A 19,828-nucleotide genomic window follows, 5' to 3' on the forward strand; every position below is an offset into this window, starting at 1 on the left:
CGTCCTGGTTCCTGTTAGGACCTCCTCTCTCTCTCAGGTGGGCGGGCGGGCAGGTGGGTGTCCAGGCCGTCGGAAGGAGGGACCCACAAGGCCTGCAGCCTGCAGTGTGGAACAGCCGTGGAGTGTCTGCCCAGGGAGCTGACCCCGCTGGGCCAGGGGAAGGGAGGGGCAGAAGTCCAACCCAGTACAGAAAAGGGCAGAACGTTTGGGAAATCCATCCCCAGGTTCCAAGAGAGGCCCTGGGCGGGAGCCTGGGTGAAGGAGGATTTGGCTTGTCCCCAAGGGCCTCCACCACGCCTCCCTCTCTCCCACCTGCGCAGGGGTGAGTCACGCCTGCCGAGAGATGAATCATGTGGGTTACGAAATCACAGGGCTCCTGAGAGGGAGGCTGGAGGGGACCTGGGAAAGCCACCTGCCCAGGCCCTGCTCTCTCCCCGGCCTGTCCCACCCCTCATCGCCCACTGCCCTCTGGCAGGCTCCAGCGAGTCCTACACAGCACCCCAAACACTCTGGAAATGGAGCCCCACATCGGCCCCCTCCTGCCCTCCAGGCCTTCTCTGCCTATTTGCATTACCCCTTCCCCAGGAATCAGGGGAAAGGCCGACCTTCCACGTTCTACAGGAGGCCCGATGGGACCAGGACTTGGGAGGAACGGAGCCAAATCCTGAAATCCTGAAGCCAGCCTCGCCTCTCGCGGTGTAAGTGTTCGCGTGGGAACATTGCTGTCATTCTCCGGGACGCAGAGAGTCATCTGCAAGCAGCCGCGGGAGCTACTCACCCTACTTTCCCACGGACCAGCCCAGCGCATGCAGTGGGTGCTTTCCAGTGTCTCCTCATCTCTAGAGAATACCTGCCATGGGGCAGGCCCTGGGCTCATAAATGCAAACATTTATCGACAGCTTATGACATGTGGAGACCTCATGTCCCCTTCCAAACAGCCCTACGGGGCAGATGCTGGCGTCACACACACGTTTGCGCGTGGAGAGCTGCGCCGTCCAAGATCCCACAGATACAGAGGAGGAAGAGGAGACAGGGCTTGGGATTCACCTGTGCCGCCCGCCTCCCGCCTCCCGGGGTGGGCTGGAGCTTCCCGCCGGACCGCTAGGTGTCTCCTGGACCCTCTCTGAACCCGGCTAACGTGTCGGGTGTCCGTGCTGCACTCAACACGCTCCTTCCCCACCAGGTCTCCTTTGGGGGGCCGGTGTCCTGACCCCGCCCCTCCGTGTGGTTTCTGTCCCCTGGAACCCAGGCCCTCCGCAAGTCCGCTGAGTTGCGCTGAGATGAGCGAGGCCACCGGGGAAGAAGGTCAAACCCGACCGGGTGGACAAGGCCTCCAGAATGCCGCCCAACAGGTGGGAGGGCGCGGCCTCCCCACCAGGCTGGCGCAGCACTCACCTGGGATGCCCCCAGGGCCCTCCCTCCAGGCTCCCCCGTAGATCACGCGGGGCCGAGGCCGCCGCTCGGGGCGCCCTGTGTCTGTGCCTGTGTCCCGAGAGCCCCAAAAGTCTGCGAGAAGTTCCCGGTGGGGGGCGTTTCGGGTATCCGGGCTTGCGGCGGGCCCGGGTGCGGGCGGCACGAGCGCGGGCCCAGGGGCGCCACCGGGCCGCGCGGGCGGGAGCGCGCCGCGGCCACCTCCTCCTCCCTCGCTCCCGCCCGCTGCGGCGGCGCTTCCCCGGCGCGGAGCGGCTTTAAAAGGCGGCACCCCACCCCCCGGCGCACTCGCCGCTCCGGCGCCGCGCGAGCCTGCCGCTGCCATGCCTCCGCGCGCGCCGCCTGCGCCCGGGCCCCGGCCGCCGCCCCGGGCCGCCGCCGCCGCCGCCGAGGACGCGGGGGCCCCCCGGCGGTTCGCGCTCCGGCCGCCGGCGCCGCGCCCCTGGCGCTGGCTGCTGTTGCTGCTCGCATTGCCCGCTGCCTGCCCCGCGCCGCCGCCGCGCCCCGTCTACACCAACCACTGGGCAGTGCAAGTGCTGGGCGGCCCGGCTGAGGCGGACCGCGTGGCCGCGGCGCACGGCTATCTCAACTTGGGCCAGGTGAGTGCGACCGGCCCCGCGCGCCCAAAACTTTCCCGGCCACCTGGGCAGGGGTCCCGGGCGCTCGGCCCGCGCGGTGGGGGTGGCCGGGGCACCGTGTGGGGAGTCACCCGGGAGCGCGGCGCGCGGGACGCTGGGCGGGGACGACCAGGTAGCCCGTGCGGATGCCCACGCAGGCCCGGCGCGCCGCGGGCAGCTCATTGAGCGGGGAGACCCGGCGCGGACACCTGCCCGGCCGGGCCGGAGTGGAGCGGTGTAGGGCGCCCCGCTCTGTCCGCGGGCCCTGCCCTCCGTGACCCCCCACCTTCCCCACAAGCTCTCCTGGTCCTGCGACTCTCTGCCTTCGACGGGTGGCGCGGGGCACTGGGCCCTGAGAGCGCGTGCCCGGGAGGCTGGCTGCTCGTTGGGTGACAGGCGCGGGTGCGCTTGGCCTGGCCTCCCTGGGACCCCTGCCCCCTCAGTGTCCCCGGGTCCTGAAGGGAGGACCTCCTGGTGTCTGTGACGGAGAATCGATATCAGCGAGGCTTTCTGGACAGCTTGGGACCCAGCAGCTGGGAGGGGGCCGCAGGCGGGGTCTTGTTTACAGCTCCCTTACGCGAGGCCTGGGTCGGGAGCAGCCTGTTTTGTTTCTCGGCTTCCGCTGCGGTTCAGCGGCAGCTCTGCACCTACTGGCAGGGTGACCTTAGGCGAGTCATTTCCCGATCTTCTCGGCCACCGTGTGTAACAACCAGTCAACAAGTTGTTGGCTGATGCCTTGTTGACTGGTGGCAAAGCCTCAGGCTGGGCCTGACTGGGCCAGTGAGCTGGGAGCCTCCCTAGGTCTCAGCTGACGCTAATGCTGTCACTTAGCAAGACAGGACAAGACCTGGGCATGAAGGCCGCGTAACCCCAAAGAACCACCAGGCCAGGTCCCTTTTTCCGGCCCCAGCCCTGCGGCCTGGTAGTGGAGACAGGGCCGATCCTGACTTGTGTCCCGTGGAGGGGCACAGTGGAGAGTGAGGTCCTGCCCGGGGGGACCTCTCGGTGCAGTTAACAAATCTCCTACAAACTACACACTCGGCCGGATCAAGGGAAGTGACAGGGACGTGCCAGCTCATAACTCAAACCCTAGAGCTTCGTGTTAAATTTAGTTCCATCGTGTCCGCGACAGAAGCCAGCAAAGTGTAGTGAGGTGCTAATCTGCGTGACATCTCTCCTGCACCCCATGGCTCTCTCCAGCGCTGCTCACGTTGGGGGGGCAGCCTTCCGGAAGAGTAGCTCCTGTCACCTGAACTGCACTTTACACCACGAGTCAGAGGGTGTCTGCGAGTACGCCACCTCGTCGTCCGTGTGTATTTTTCTCTGTTGTGGCCAGTTAAGTCTCTTCGAACATGCTGCAATCGGAGAGTTTGCTTCTGGGTGGGTAGCATGGGCCTCGTGTCTGTCTGTAGTTCCTGAATCTCCCTGGTGGATGGCCTAGACTGGAGGTGGCGTTCCTCGGGGCTCCCTCCCATTCATGTTTGCCCCGGGTGGGGGGCCCCGGCTGCTGCCACACTTGGCTGCTCTGTCCAGCGGTCTGTCTTCAGCTCAAAGTGGCTTTTAAACTGCGTGGTAAATTACAAAGCGCCTGGGTTTCTGGGTCCTGGGACCGCACGGGCAGAGGGGAGCTGAAGTTGAGCTGGGAGCTCCCCGGCAGAGGCCCAGGGAGAGTCCCCCCCGCCCCCCCAATCTCTGTCCGAAGAATGAATCAAAAATGCTGGCTCTTTGGAACAAGCCCTGTCAGACTCCCCGAGCTGTCTGCTGCCACTCATTTTGCCTGTGGGAGAGAGGGTTCCGCCCCGCAGGCCCCTGGGACATGGTGGGGGTCTCTCAGGCCCTGCCCCCCAGCTCTGTACAGTGGACCCCACGCAGCCGGGTCACTTGGGTTGGTAGGCACAGTGCTGGAGGTGGCACTGTGGTGACATTAGCAAATGGAGGGGTTAGCTGGTTGGAGACATGCTCTGTCTCCATGGCCTGTGCGTGTGCGTGCCTGTGAGTGATTACTCAAGGAGGGCCCATTCCTCCTTATTCCCAAACCAGCTTTTCTCCCCCCCTCCCCCCAGTGCGCTTCTAATGTGGAAAAGGCCCGGAGCGTTGCAGCCTCTACCTACTCAATAAGAACTCTTTAAAAACCTTCTTTGCCTTTCCAGCCAGGAGAACTTGTGACTCATAAATAAGAGGTAGACATTCTTAGCTTTGATTTACGGGTGAGTAAACTGAGGTGAGGCCAGGGCTGGCCGCCCCTTGTCAGAGGTCATGCGCAGTAAGCGAGTGCGTCACCAGTGACCATTGTGGACCCGGCTCCTTGTCTCTGGCCGCCTTCTCCGGTCTGAGGTCTCCTTTGTGTGACTTTCTCTAAACCCTTAATGGGCAATTAGTGTTCCTGGTACCTGCCCTGACTCACAGACCTGCTTTTGTCATGGGTCCTAGCACGCCTGTGCGTTTGGGCCTGGTGGGTTTACTTTCTTCCTTCGTTCACCTGATAAGCTGGTCCTGTCGATGTCACGTGGCACAAAGGGGATTTAGACCGGTGGTTATGCACCTTGCTGGAATCACAGGTCCCTTGGGAAGTCTGATAAAAGCTCTGGGTCTTCTCCATTGCAAAATATGCATCGTCAGGAATGAGACAAACTAGCCTCCTCTTGCTCTTCTATTTGCCCTTGTACTAGAGGTCTCCCCCACAATGCACCACGGCTTTAAAAAAAGGATAAAACTTTGGAAGAGTCAGGTGTCACTATTGACGGATGACAGAACTAACTGCATGGGTAGTCAAATAGAAGTTAAGTGTTAGGGCTAACAGAGTTGAGCAGGTTGCTTGATCAATGATAACTTCACAGCCCTGGCTGGTGTGGCTCAGTGGATTGAGCGCCAGCCTGCGAACCAAAGGGTCGCAGGTTCGATTCCCAGTCAGGGCACATGCCTGGGTTGTGGGCCAGGTCCCCAGTAGGGGGCACACGAGAGGCAACCACACATTGATGTTTCTCTCCCTCTCTTTCTCCCTCCCTTCCCCTCTCTCTAAAAATAAATAAATAAAATCTTTTTTAAAAAGTGAGATTTTGAGGGAGAAAATTCGAAACTATTCAAAGAAGTATGGATAACAGAGGGCCTGAATATTGGAGGGACAGATTGTGTTCACAGACCGACTATCACAGGTGCCCCTGCATTCATCTGTAAATCCGATGTAATCTCACTGAGGCAGCCACAGGATTTTGTGTGGGCTGTGAAACCACATGGATGAATTCTAAACTTCGAACGGGAGAGAGAGGTCCCAGAATGCCTGAGACAAGTCCGAGGACCAGGAACAGGAAGGGACGGGGGTGCGCTCTGTCAGTGAGGGGAACTTCCCATTATGCTGTGGTCATCACAACCGGTTGACCTTGGCCCCGGGATGGTCCTGTCCATCCCGGAATTGACCCAAACCCAGGCAAACAGAGCAACTTGTGTGTGTGAGCAGAAGAGTTACAAATGGGTGCAGAAGGCCGGGCAAGTCGATAAACAGAACTAAAAGAACTGACTCTTCGCAGGGAGAAAGCAATCAGATCTATACTCACATACAGCACAGTAAATTCCAGATAGGATGTAACACGTTTAGAAATGACTGGAGTGTAGGAATGTCTTTATGGCACAGGGAAAGGAAAGGATTCCTCAAAACGCAAAGAGAATAAATAAAAGGCAAAGATCAATACGTGAGAAGGCCTGTATTGCAAAGATGAAACAAGGGTAAAAAGCAAGGATAGACTGGGGAGAGTGTAACACGCCACGAACAGATGGGTGCGTGGATTATTTTAAAAGCTATACATCAAAAAATGTATCAATGGTCCAGATCGTTTCACCCATAAGGAAAGAGGAAGTCCCGGGTAGAAAAGTGGGAAGCACATACATAGGGACTTGGGTGAAGAAGAAATCCAAGTGGCTGGTAAACTCGAGAAAGGGCATCCAGCCTCCGTCAGAGTTACTGGGGTGATTCAGTTTTTTTCATTTCATTTTTAAAAGATTTTATTTATTTATTTTTAGAGAGAGGAAGAGAGGGAGAGAAACATCCATGTGTGGTTGCCTCTTGTGCGCCCCCTACTGGGGACCTGGCCCACAACCCAGGCATGTGCCCTGACTAGGAATCGAACCGGCGACCCTTTGGTTCACAGGCCAGTGCTCAAGCCACTGAGCCACACCAGTCAGGGCGAAGTTTAAGGCAATAATCATAATGCTATTTCACACACTATCAGATTGGCCAGCATGGAGCAGGGCTGGTGTCGAGTGTTGGCAGAGATGCGGGGCAGTGGGAAGGTTCTGATGCTGCTGGCGAGGGACTTGGCACGAGGTCGAATTGTATCAGCGAGTTCACACCTAGGAGAGAAATTCTTGCATGTGTGCCCGAGGAGACTTGCCTAGGAATGTCCCCAGGCATGTTCTAAATGCAGGGAGACCCAATCTGAATACCCATCAGTAGAAAGGTGGAAAAAGAAATCACGCCGTGGAACAGCGCACTGTCATTAGAAAGGAATTCAGCAGATAGGGATCGGCAGAGATATAGCTCAAAAAGCAGGCTGAGTGAAAAAGGGCAGGTGCAGGTGAACAACATGCTCGTGTACATGTGAGCTTTTGAAGACACGCTAAGCACGTCTGTAATATTTATGAACGCCTGCACACATGGGAAGAATTTGCACCGAATCCTAGCTAGTGGTGGCCTGTGCGGAGGGAGGGAGGGGACAGAAAGTAGAGAGAGGAATGTCAAACTTTATCTGCAGTGTTCATAAAATATATACACATATATACGTGTGTGTGTACATATATATACATAAACTATACAAAATAGTGTTTAAGCATTTGTCACTTTACTTTCTTTGTATCAGAATATATTACATATGGTTCTGGCTGGTGTGGCTCAGTTGGTTGGAGCATCGTCCCACAAAGCAGAAGGTCGCAGGTTCGATTCCCAGTCACAGGACCTGACCTGCCTAGGTTATGGGTTCGGTACCCGGTTTGGGGCGCGTATAGGAGGCAACTGATCAATGATTCTCTCGCATGTTGATGTTTCTGCCTCTCTCTCCCTCTCTTCCTTCGTCTCTAAAGCATGTTCTTGGGTGAGGATTAAAAAAAAAAAGGAATGTATTTCCTATGGCGGCGTATACAGGTATATACATGCATGCGTGTACAACACATATACACACACCTGCACACACAGGTACACACGAAATGTTAAAGGAGTCTGCTTGTTCAGGAAGGAGCTGCAGATGGAGGGGCTCCTTGGACAGAGTGGGCCCCAGAGCCCAGGAACCACAGCTCCCAGCCACCAGCCTCTCCCTGGAGTGGGCCATGGTCCTCACTGTCACCTACTCGCATTGTCACCGGTGACACAGACGGTGCTCAGAAAACACAGCTTGTCGTGTGGAAAGGGTACCAGCCAACAAGCCTGTCTCACAAACCAACTCGCAACAGCTCGGGTGGCTGCTGCTTTTTGGAAGGGGTGTTTATCTTTTTTGTATTTTTAGAGAGAGGGGAAGGGAGGGAGAAAGAGAGGGAGAGAAACATCACTGTGTGGTTGCCTCTCGAGCACTCCCTACTGGAGACCTGGCCTGCAACCCAGGCATGTGCCCTGACTGGGAATCGAACTGGCGACCCTTTGGTTTGCAGGTCAGTGCTCAATCCACTGAGCCACACCAGCTAGGGTGATGTTTATCTAAGGGTGGCTCGCAGGTCCCGCGTCGTCCCTTCCTGTTTTTGCTTCGCCTGGGGTATTGTGCTAATTTGTAAGTCTCAGCATAAAAGGGCAGGCTGAGGGCCAGGGGCCTAAAAGAGATAAGAGCCTTACATGATTTTCAACTTTCCTGAAATAGTTCTCCTTAAAATAGCTGCCGAGCATGACGTACCTGGCCCAGAATTTCAGGTGGGCCTGCCTGATTCCCTAGTCAGCGTGAACAAAATTGCATCTCCAGGCGGACGCTCAGCCAGGTGTTAAAATAAGGGACCATGACTTTTTCTAACTGGAGTGCTGGAGGTTTGGGAGGGACAAGGGGAAGCCCAGAATAGCAGTCACCTGTGACCTAGTTCTCCGAGGCTGACTTCCGGTCACAGGCCGTCTTGCTTTTCTGCTGGGAGCCAGGAGCGGTGGCTGGCCTACAAGGAGAGGGGTCGAGGGGGTGTGCTGGGGTGGGGGTGTGCAGATAGGAGTAGAATTGTGATGCTCTATGATACAGTATCATCCTCTTATTTTGTATTCTTCCCCAGGGATGTGTTTATTGATTTTAGAAAGAGAGGAAGGGAGAAAGAGACAGGGAGAGGAAAAAACATTGATGTGAGAAACATCGATCCGTTGCCTCCTGTATGCGCCCTGACCTGGGGTCAAACATGCAACACAGCCATGTGCCCTGCCTGGGGATCGAACCTTCAACCTTTTGGTGTATGGGACAATGCTTCAACTGACTGAGCCACCCGGCTAGGGCACCCTCTCATTTGACATCTTCAATCAGAGGGTCAGATTTAAATGGACAGGGTTTTTTTTTTTTTTTTTTTTGAGTGGACTGCCCTTGTACGTGGTTGGAGGTGCGGTGGAGAGAGGTGACCAGAGCTAGTGGGGCCGGGAAGGTACCCGAGGGCAGTCTTAGCATCGGGCACGCAGGGACGGCTGCACTGACTGGTCCCCGAAAAAGGACGGAGCTTCTCCAGGCAGGAACCAAGGGTGCAAGTCAGAAACACAGAGCTGGTGGGCTGAAGACCCTGCCGGAAGCCTCCTGCCTGGCCTTGGACTTTGGGCAGCAAGAGAGCCACAGAGGGCTCTTTACCCACTGGGGGTCACCCCAGGCCTCTGCTCAGACCTTGCCTCCGAAAGGTCGTTGCTCTGATCTTCCACATCCCAGGCCAGTTGCGGGTGCACCCCTCCCCCTGCTTCTCTCTGCCCCCTGCACGTGGGGAGTTTCTGGGTCGTGCTTGGCCTTGGCACTGACAACAATCCTCTCGTGTGCCTGTACCTGGCAGGTGTTTCCCACGTTGGTGGTCTCACTGATGTGGCCTCGTGCCGATCCTGCAAGCAGGGGTCACCAGGCTTGTTGAATCACAAGGCGACTTGCTTCAGGTCGCGAACTGTGACTGACAGGCCAGGGCCGAGCCCACACCCTGCCGCTGGCCTTCCGCCTTCGTTCCCTTTGGCAGGTGGACCTCGTCTCTGCTTCTCAGCCATGGGCCGGCCATCAGGCGAGAAGGCCTTTTGTCTGCTCACCTCTCTCCATGTCAGAGAAGGGGGAGGGGGAAACACTCCGACCCTTCCGGTAGTCCCAGGGGGCCGCACTCAGCAGCTCAAGCTCTGCACTTTAGCAACCGGACTGGTCATCCTTTGCGGCAGACTTACTCCTCTTCATGGCTGGCAAAAGGCCCCGTCATGTCCCTGGTGCCTGAGCTCAAGGTCTGGAAGTCCCTGCCCCCTGCCTGCCCATCCGTTCTGTGACCACACCCATCCTGTGGCCTTGTAGGTGGCTCTCAGGTCCCCTGCTGCCGCCAGCTGGGGCCTCCCCCACTTGTCCCCTTTCTGCCTAGAATGGCTTTGCCTGTCCACCTGGCCAGCCCCTCACCCTGCCCGGCCATCCCTCCCCCAGCCCTGTGGATGCATCTGTCCTCTGTGCTCCCAAGACCCCATTGCCTGACAGCCCATCTGTTTCCGCTGCTGAGCTCCGGGCCTCCTGGGCGAGTCAGTCCACAGTCGGTCCTCCGGCGGCTCTCTGTGGTCAGTTTTCATGCTGCCATTTCTCTGGTGGCCGACAAGTCACGCCACAGCAGCCTGGGGCCGGTGGACACGTGCTCATTGATTCAGCGAGGGGCCTGAGACATGAGTCGGATGGGATGGGAAGCCGGGCTGCAAGAGCCTCCTCGTGCAGGGGAGGAGACCGGTCTCTGTGAGTGAGCGAGGCCAGCCAGGTCGGGCTCCCGCCGCTCCACGTCACACTTTTATATCCGACTCCCTTGCTTTTTGGAGTCGCATTCAGAGGCTCCGGGCCCCTCCTGGGCTTGTGCCTGTGCGTGGGGAACTCTCGGAGGGTTTGGAAGACCTGGCGCTGGGCACGGCCCTCTGTCCAGCGCTGGGAAGATGGGGGGGTGAACAGCCATCAGATGTCAGGAGGGCTCCAAGGGATGGGATTGGCAGGTCGGGTTCCCATGGTAACCAGCCCATCAATGCCCTCAGTGTCAAGACCACTCGAGGAAGAAACAGTTGCATTGTCTGCTGCTTGGTCGCTTGGGTGCAAAGCAGCTGAGCTCCGCATGCCCGACAGACATCTCCGCCCCGCCTGCCATGCAGCTTCGGGACCAGAAAGGGGCCATCACCTTCAGCTTCCTGACCCTCCTGGCGGCCTCTCGAATCCCGACATCAGCCACTCACTCACGGAGGAGTCCTTGTTGAGTGGGCCCCTCTTTTCAATGGGAAGAAACGGCCCAGCTGGGCCAGGCTCCCAGAGCTCTGAGTGATGATGAGCCAGACGGCATTCGCCACGGGGCTGGAGAAACCCGTGTCCAATGTCGCGGTCGGGTTTTTGAAAGAGAACTTGACTCCCAGACTTTATCCCTTTTGTGTCGAAACTTCACACTGACGACTCTCAGAGATGATCGCTTGGGTTCATTCAACCAGAACCTCCTTCTTGCCCACAAAGGGCCCCAGTCCACCCCGGGGGTCTTTGTCAGACACCCCCAGGTGGGCATCCAGGGAAGGGGAAGGCTGCTGAGGAGGCGGGCAGAGCTGCCCTCTCCTCAGATGAGGGACTGTAGGTCCCCCTGTCTCTGAGAAGGCAAAGCCATCCCTCTGTGGGCCTTGCTGATCCCTCATCCTCCCAGCCGGAGCCCGGGCCTCACCTAGATTTTCTTCCTCCCCTCGCATCCCGTTCACTCTGCCTCCTGGTCTCTCCCCTGCGGCCCAGCCTGCTCCTCACCACCCACCCCCCCCCCGCTCCCCCTGGCACTGCCCGCTGCTGTCCTTCCTCACTTCCAGGCTGTTTCCCACATTACCAGGTGAACCCTAAACCTCACTCTGGCCTGCTCTGCTTTAAGATGGGCAGAGGCTCCCGCACAGCAAAGCCCAGGGAGCCAGCGGCTCCTCGCCATCCCCCGGGCACGAGCCCTCGCTGTTGCTGCATGCTCCAGCCACTGCAGCCCTTTGCCACTCTGGAAACTTCCCAGCTGCTGCTGCTTTCTCTTGCACCTGATCTTGGTTGCTGTTGTTTTAACCTGGGTGCCCATCCTCCATGTGGTCCACCCGGCAAACCTGCTCTTCTTCAATCAGCGAATGTGCTGCTGTTTCCTGATCTGTCTGCTGCCCTTCAGGGATGAGCACGGCACCCCGAAAGCTCCAGAGCCAGGCCACGGCATCATGTGGTCAGATTCTCGGTTCATTTTTGTTTCCTTGGACCCTCGTCCCCAGCATGGCTTCTCGTTGCCCAGCCCAGCTCCCCGCTCCCCAATGCACTTTGTTTCATTTGAGGGGGTCACTGGGTTCCAGTGCCCCCACCTCCACTCGCTGGCTCCTCCATTGTCTTTCCTCTTCACCCAAGCCGGCTGTGGTCATCCCTCCCATTCCACAGATGAGCAAACTGAGGCACCAATAGACTCACCAACTTAGTACAACTTAGCACAAGGCAGAGCAAGACTTTCCACCCAGGCGCGGACGACTTTGATTCAGGCCTGACTCACAGGCCGTGCCCGTGTCCCTGCCCCCGGCCACGTTAGAAAGACTGCAGAGGGGAGATGGCAGCTGAGCTGGCTGTGGACCTGGAGAGGGGCTTGGTAAGGCAGAGAGTCTTGGCACGGGCAGAGGGGAGGTACAGACGGAAAGGATGGCCCGAGAGGACAGCTGTCCTGTAGGGCTCTTGGGGGCCGGCCTCTTATAGTGCGCACAAGGAGACACCCATTTGTTTCTCTGCTTACTGATGCACTCATTGGTTGATTCTCATATGTGCCCTGACCGGGGATCGAACCCGCAACCTTGGTGTATCAGGATGATGATCTAACTAACTGAGCTACCCGGCCAGGATGCCAGCAGCATTCTTGACTTTGGAGTCTATGAGTCCCATGGGCAGGCAGCTTTCCCTGGATGCCCACCTCCACCCAATCTACCAGAGCCTGCGCGTTTCCCTTGCCCCGAGGAGAACGGAACACCACCCCACCAAACACCCAAGGAAGCCACACCCTCAAATGGAGACGAGGGGCCGAATAAGGACACAAGGGGGCCTAAGGGTGGCGCCGCCTAGTTATAAAATTGTGTCATTACCTAATTTTTCTTGGTATGATGCAAACGGAATACATGTATGTAGGTAATTTAGAAAATGTGGAAAAGAACAAAGTGAATGGTAACAATCATGTACACGCTTATCATCCAAAGCTAGTCATTGTTAATTCTTTAAACAAATTTTTAAACACTTTATTTATTTATTTTTAGACAGAGGGAAAGGGAGGGAGAAAGAGAGGGGGAGAGAGGGCTGACCATCACTGTGTGGTTGCCTCTCTCACGCCCCCTGCTGGGGACCCGGCCTACAACCCAGGTCCCGGTAACATTTGTTCCGTTCAACTCATAAGGATTTTATGGAGTGTTTTTCTTGTTTTATAAAACCATACGTTTTATATAAATATTGTTTCATTGTGGAGAAGTCACACAGTGCAGATATAGAAGAGGGGGAAAATCCAAACCTCCTTTGTCCCCTCACCCTTTCCCCAATTTACGTCTTCCCCCAGGGCCCAGAGTGAGCGTGTGTCTTGGTTCAGAAATGTGTGTGCACCTGTACATGTAGACTTCGTTGGTTTTATTGGAGATCTTGCCCTAGCTTTTCTTAGCCTAGCAGTACCTACTGGAATACCTACTTCTCACCTATATATTTTTAAAGATTTTATTTATTTATTTTTAGAGAAAGGGGGAAGGAGGGAGAAAGAGAGAGAGAGAAACATCAACGTGTGGCTGCCTCTCGAGCGCCCCCTACTGGGGATCTGGCCCGCAACCCAGGCACGTGCCCTGACTGGGAATCAAACCCATGACCCTTTGGTTCGCAAGCTGGCACTCAAGCCACTGAGTCACACCAGCCATGGCGTTACTTGATTCTTTTAAAGTAGTTTTAAGCTGTTTTATGGACGTGACCTATTTTGTTACGCCGTTACCTATTAACGGTCATTGGATTTGCCTCCAGCGTGTTTTGTATGATAAACAACATAGCCGTGATCATCCTCATTCAGGGCTCTCTGCATGTGTATGAGAATTTCTGCAGGATACATAATAGCAAAAACAAGGAAGTTATTATCGTCAATCCCACAGACACCTACTTAGCCCTTCGTCAGTGCCAGGTGCTTCTCTGCATGCTCTCCTGGTATTCACTCAGTCGGTCTTCTTAGGAAGCCCGTGGGGTAGGTGCTCATACGGTCCCCACTTTGCAGATGCAGAAGTGCAGGCACAGAGAGGTTACGTCGCTCTTTGTTGCACAGCGTCTGTCGGTTCCAAGATTTGAGCCAAAATGATTGGGCGCCAGGTTTGCGGAGCTGCGGAGACCAAGCGTATATGTGCGTCATGTGTTAGGTGTGGGCAGGGGGCTTTGCAGGTCAGAGTCCCAATGGACACACCCCCAGGAAGTGGCCTTCCCCCATCTTGGCTGGGGAGTATCAGTTGTTGTGGTATTTGCCCATTTTTACAGGCAGAAATGAGTGCACGCTATTTTTACTGATTTTGGTTTTTAATACATGAGAGTTAAATGCCTCCTCCTAAAGTTATTAGTCATTTTAATTCTCTGAATTACTCCTTTATTTTCTTTGCCCATTTTTCTTTCTGTTTTTAAAATATTTAATTTATTTATTCTTAGAGAGAGGGGAAGGGAGGGAGAAAGAGAGGGAGAGAAACATCAATGTGTGGTTGCCTCTCTTATGCCCCCTACTGGGGACCTGGCTCGCAACCCAGGCATGTGCCCTGACTGGGAATCGAACCAGCGACCCTTTGGTTTGTGGGGTGACACCCAGCCCTCTAAGCTACACTGGCCATGGCTGCCCATTTTTCTTTCTTTTCTGAAAAGTTATATTGTATTGACTATGCTATTACAGGTGTCCTGATTTTTCCCCCTTAGCCTCCCTCCACCCAGCAGCCCCCACTCCCTCAGCCCCACCACTGTTCATGCCCATGGGTCATGCATGTAAATTCTTTGGCTACTCCGTTTCCTATGCTGTACTTTACGTCCCCGTGGCTATTCCATAACTACCTATTTGTACTTCTTAATCCCCTCACCTCTCACCCATTCTCCCACACCGCCCTCCCATCTCTTTATCTTTGACCTTTGGCATTTTAATTACAATGTGTCTTGGAGTGGGCCCCTTTGCGTCCATCTTGTTTGGGGCTCTCTGTGCTTCCTGGACTCGAATGTCTATTTCCTTCACCAAATTAGGGAAGATTTTTATCATTATTTTTTCAAATAGATTTCCAATTTCTTGCTCTCTCTCTTCCCCTCCCGGCACCCCTGTGAAGCAAATGTTGGACCTGTTCAAGTTGTCCCAGAAGCTGCTAACACTACCCTCATTTTTTTGGATTCTCTTTTCTTCTTATTGTTCTGCTTGGTTGCTTTTTGTTTCCTTATGTTCCAAATCATTGATTTGATTCTTGGCTTCATCCGCTCTACTGTGGTTTCCCTGCAGATTGTTCCTTATTTCAGTCAGTGTGTCCTTCGTTTCCGACTGGGTCTTTTTTATGCTGCTGGGGTCCTCACTAGGTTCCTTGAGCATCCTTGTGACCAGTGTTTCGAACTCTGCACCTGATAGATTGCTTGTCTCCATATTGTTTAGCTCTTTTTCTGGAGTTTTGATCTGTTCTTTCATTTGGGCCACGTTTCTTTGTCACCTCATTTGGCAGCCTCCCTGTGTTTGTTTCTGCGTATTAGGTAGAGCTACTTTGACTCCATGCCTTGGAAGTATGGCCTCATGTAGTAGGTGTCCTGGGGGACCCAGTGGCACAGCCTCCCCTATCACCCAAGCTGGGTACTTGAGTTGCATGCACCCTTTGTGAGGGCTGAGTACACCCTCCTTTTGTAGTTGAGCCTCGGTTGCTCTTGGCAAATCAATGGGAGGGATTTACCCAGGCCAGTCAGCTGCAAGGACTATCTGTGACCACTGACCGCCAACCTCTGCCCTCTGGAGGGTCAGCTGTGCGGGGGCAGGGTGATGGTGCTTTAATGTGGCCTGTAGCTGTCCACTGGGTGTGCAGGCCCTGGGGATTCCCAGGTGGTACAGGCCAAGGTCAGCCCCCACCTGTGTTTTGCCCAGGGCCACCCTGTCTGAGTTATAAAGCAATCTGGGATGGCTGCTACTTGTGCTGGGCTTGGAGGTTTCTAGGCGAAGCCAAGCCGTGAATCCAGGCTGCTAGTTTGGGCCCTGGGGCTTACTAAGGCCAACTGCTGCTTGCTTGAGAGGATTTAGGAAGACTTGAAGCATACATCAAGACCATTCATATGGAAAATCAGCTTGGGTGGGCCTGTAAATTGGGTGGGGCAGAGTCTCTGGGGATCCGCAAGGTGGGTCAAACAGTGTTAGCCAGGTTGACGGAGTCTCAGATATGGCACCAGTTTGCCGGCTCTGTGAGGGGAAGGTTTAGAAAAGGGACAATGGCCTCTGCTTGCCTTGATGCCAGACACTTCAGTTTCTCCCTGTATACCACTGGTGCCTTTCCAGCTGCTGCCCCAGTGCTGGAGGTCAGAGGGAGTGAGTCTGAGTAGGTGAGTCAATGTGTGGGTTCTTTAACAGGAACTGTTTGGGGCTCCAGTAATTTCTTCCACCAACTCAATCCCTGCTGGTTTTTGCAGCCAGAAGTTGTGGGGACTTACCCTGCTGGCACTGGAACACTGGGCTGGGGGGCCTGTTGTGGGACTGGGACTCCTCGCTCCCGGGATATCCCTCCCGAATTGTCATCCACCACACGTGTGTATAGGACCAGCCCATTCTGCATCTGTGCCCCTCCTACCAGTCTGATGGATGTGGTTTCTTTAATCCTGTCGTCAGACGTCCATGCAACTTGATTTCTGATGGTTCTGAGCGATGGTGGTTCCACATTTTAGTTGTAATTTAGTTGCAGTTGTGCGGAGAGCGAGCCATGTCTGCCCATGCCGCCGTCTTGACCAGAAGTCCCATTTTTCAATTGGGTTATCTTTTCTCACAGTCGTTTGTAGGCGCTGTCTCTGTGCTGTGCATAGTAATCTCTCCTTGTAAGTATATTGCATACATTTGTCCTGTTACTTGTCTCTGGGCACTGCCCCGAGGGCTGGTGTGCTTGCTTGTTCTCTGAAGGAAAAGCTGCAGTTCCATGCGTGTGCAAGGCTGCGGGAGGCTGGTCCTTGGCGTGATTCAGAGATGAAGAAGGCAGGGAACCTCCAACCGCCAAGAACGCAAGGAACAATTGCAGGAGAAATAGAGATGGACTCCAAATGCTTTAGGAGGTTGGGGCTGATGTCACCTGCGGAGTTCAAGGAAGGCTTTGTGACCAGTGGCATCGGAGCCAGACCTTGAAGGGGCCACAGGACTTTTCATAGACAGAGGAACAAGAAGCAGGTGTAGTGTGTCGGCAGGTACGAGAGTGAGTGTTTCCGTCTGCATCCCTTCAGGAAACAGCACACCTGGAGGGCCCAGGTAGACAGACGCCCACGAAAGGGCTACTTATGGAGCTGTGAGTGGGGTTGAAGGATCCCAAAAGGGTGTTGAGGCATCGGGGGACCCGCAGTGGTGGGAGCTGCTACCTACCTCGGGCTGAAGGGACAGCGGGAGAAAGTGGGGTTAGCAGAGCCCATGGGAGCTGGGATGATGGAGGATGCAGCCTCTCTCTGGTGTTTCCCATTGGCTGAACTCTCTGGAAGTGTCGCCCAGGGAGGGTTGTCTGGAGGGGCACAGGGCAGGGCAGAGAAGGGAGAATAACCAGCACAGAAAAGATGAGAGACAGAAAACTTCTGGGCATGTTAAGAGGTCAGCCCTGGCTGGTGTGGCTCACTTGTTTAGAACATCGTCACGTGCACCAAAAGGTCGAAGGTTCGATTCCCGATCAAGGCACATGCCTGGGTGGTGGCTTTGATCCCTGGTAGGCAACCAATCAGTTTTCTCTCTCACATCGACGTTTCTGTCCTCCACTCCTCTCTTGCTCTCTCTATCTCAAATCATTTTCTTTTTAAAAGAGCTGAGCAAACTCCCTGTTGTCAATCAGAGGGTAGAGAAACGTCTTCGCCACTTCCTTATTCAGCCAGCATTTATTGGCGCTGGTGCAAAGCTCGACGCTATGCAAGGAATGAATTGCAGAGACAGATCCGGCTGGCCGTGAACCCAGTGACGTCTGCCCCCACGCCGATGTTAGCGTTCCGAGTGTCCTCTCGGCGGGTCACGGCGGAGGCGTGTGGTTTCGTCTCTGTCAGACCCCACGTGTCTGGATCTGTGCCTCCTTGTCCCACTCAGAGTTTATTTAGGCGACTGTCTCTGGGGACAGATTTTTAACACAGAAAACACGTCCGTCTCTGGCCGCCGTCACACTCGGTCGGACACACTTCTGCTGTTTTCTTCAACTTAAACAAAAACCCCTGTTTGTGTCCCTCGTGATCAAGTCTAATTTCTGTAAAAAGAAACGTTATTTCTATCCCACTATCAAAGGAACGGTTCACGCCTGAGCTTGTTACCAGTCTTCTTACGCACGTCTCCTAATTTCTCATTTGGGGGATACGACGCGATGAGCCACGTACCAGAAACGAGATGTGCTTCACTGGCTGAAACAAGTTTCTATTCCACGGCTGCGCCAGTTCAAGACCCACGTAACCCTTCATTTCAGCACGAGGTGCAAAAACCCGTTTGTGGGGACGGCTACTTTGTGTTCCTATGGTAGAGTCTTGGGTCCTTCTATAAAATAAAGTCGTTAGTTCGTCCTTCCTTCCTTCCTTCTTTCTTTCCTTCTTTCTTTCTCGTGGTTTTCTACCTTTCTCTACCATCTGGCCACGCCAGGGGCATTGTAAAACCAAACTGATTCCTTCTCACAGTAAACAGTCTTTAGACCCAAGTGAAATGCTTCAGACCACCTTCCTGGGGCACGTGTTGGGGTGGGGGGCAGGACTAACCACCCCGCATAATAAGCTGTGTCTTAGCAGCATTCCTATTCCAACTAAGTACATTTTCTTTTTTTCTTTTAATCCTCACTCAAGGATATGTTTATTGATTTTTGAGAGGAGAAGGGAGAAATAGAGAAATATTGATCAGTTGCCTCCCGCACGTGCACTGACCTGGGATCGAACTTGCAACCCAGCTATGTGCCCGGACCAGGGATCGAACACACGACCCTTCTGCTGGTATAGGGCAATGCTCCAACCAACTGAGCCACCAGGCCCGGGCAGTTAAGTACATTTTCAAAACCAGGATTATCTTTCCATTTCCTATCTTGATTCTCACTGACAAAGAGCCCTGGCTGGGTTTCCAGTTTCTCAAGTCAGAAGTTTAATGAACTACAGAGAACCCTGTCTTCAGGCCGGTTTGTTTGCTTTACTCCAAGTTGGTTTTACTTTCCAGCAATTGGTTCCTGTCCTGAGCTGGTCACTTACCGTGCTTTGTACTTGGGCTGTGCTGCTGGCCCTGCCTCCTCCCTGGGTCTCTTTGGCACACTGACCTCCTCCCGGACGTCTTTCAATGACACTGAGAGATCATTGTCCCCCAGGGCCAAGGGACTTTGTGTATTTGCTGCCACTTTTTTTCCCCTTGGTGCCTGTGTTTTATCTAAACCGCCTGGCCAGGCCATGTACAAGAGAAGGCAAGTCTCAAGGCAGAGCTGTGTTTCTGCACGTATCCTGGGCATGCAGTGATGCGCAGAGACGTTAGGGACAATGGCTGCAGCCGGGAGGCAGTGGCAGTCTCACCAAACTGCTCCCAGTCCAGTCCAATTGAAGGGCCTTTGTCCTGAGGTCTCTTCTGGGAGGTTCCTTAGCCTTGAGCACAGTTTGACTTCCGCATCAGCCTTTCACAGCAAAAGAGGACTCGTTGACTGCTGGGACCAGGCCTCCCTGTGGCTTCCCTGGGGGCCTTGGTATTTTGATGAGAGAGTCAAACCGAGAAGTGCTTCTGTCCGTCAGAACATGTCACCTGTCCCCTGCTGGTTTCTCAGCAGGCTGGGGTCCACCTCTGTTGGGTCTTTTCCCCCCCAAAAGACTATGGAGGGTTTTTTTAGATTGTTCAGCTTTAGGTTCATCGATGGGAGAATGAATGAACGGATGGGACGTATTCATGCAATGTACACGTCATTTATTGGGCGCCGAAGAGGAAGAGACACCGATAAACGTACCTGTGTGGATGAATCTCACAGACATTAGTTATACAGGGCGAAAGGAGCCTTACAGAAGAGAGCTGTCTGATTCCATTTATAGAACGTTCTCGAAGAGGCAAAACCAGTCTGTGGTGGAATAGAAAAGCTAATCGGTGGGGTGGGGGGTGACGGGGAAGGCACCCGGGGAAACTGTCCAGGGTGATGCCTGTGTTCCGAAACTTGATGGGGCTGTGGGTTACACAGGCATATACACTCATCACGACTCAGCAGGCGCAGCCCTGACTGGTGTGGCTCAGTGGGCTGGGCGTCGTCTTGCAAAGCAAAAGGTTGCCAGTTCAATCCCCACTCAGGGTCCGTGCCGGAGGCACCCCATCGATGCTTCTCTCCCTCTCTTTCTCCCTCCCTTCCCCCTCTCTAAAAGTAAGTAAAGTCTTTTTAAAGAAGACTCCACAAGTGTACAATTAACATTTTCTCATTTTATCGTAAGTAAATTTTCCTTCAAAAGGGGAAGCCT

At 54.6% G+C, this 19,828-nt stretch overlaps 1 protein-coding gene across 4 annotated transcripts in view; it reads left to right on the plus strand.

The window, feature by feature from the left end:
* Positions 1 to 1,232: 1,232 nt before the first annotated feature.
* The window catches only part of PCSK6 (proprotein convertase subtilisin/kexin type 6), a 131,631-nt gene continuing 113,035 nt past the window's right edge, over positions 1,233 to 19,828 (plus strand). Inside the window, exon 1 of one of the 4 annotated variants that reach the window (XM_053912684.2) lies at positions 1,233 to 1,352. In XM_053912684.2, coding sequence (XP_053768659.1) covers positions 1,281 to 1,352 — 72 coding nt within the window. In that variant the 5' untranslated portion in view covers positions 1,233 to 1,280. Of the gene's footprint in view, positions 1,353 to 1,537; positions 2,031 to 19,828 lie in introns of those variants that run through there. The other 3 variants (XM_053912685.2, XM_053912682.2, XM_053912683.2) reach the window with 3 other exon arrangements.

Source organism: Desmodus rotundus, chromosome 10 (genome assembly GCF_022682495.2).
Source record: "Desmodus rotundus isolate HL8 chromosome 10, HLdesRot8A.1, whole genome shotgun sequence".
NCBI classification, from domain to species: Eukaryota; Metazoa; Chordata; class Mammalia; order Chiroptera; family Phyllostomidae; genus Desmodus; species Desmodus rotundus.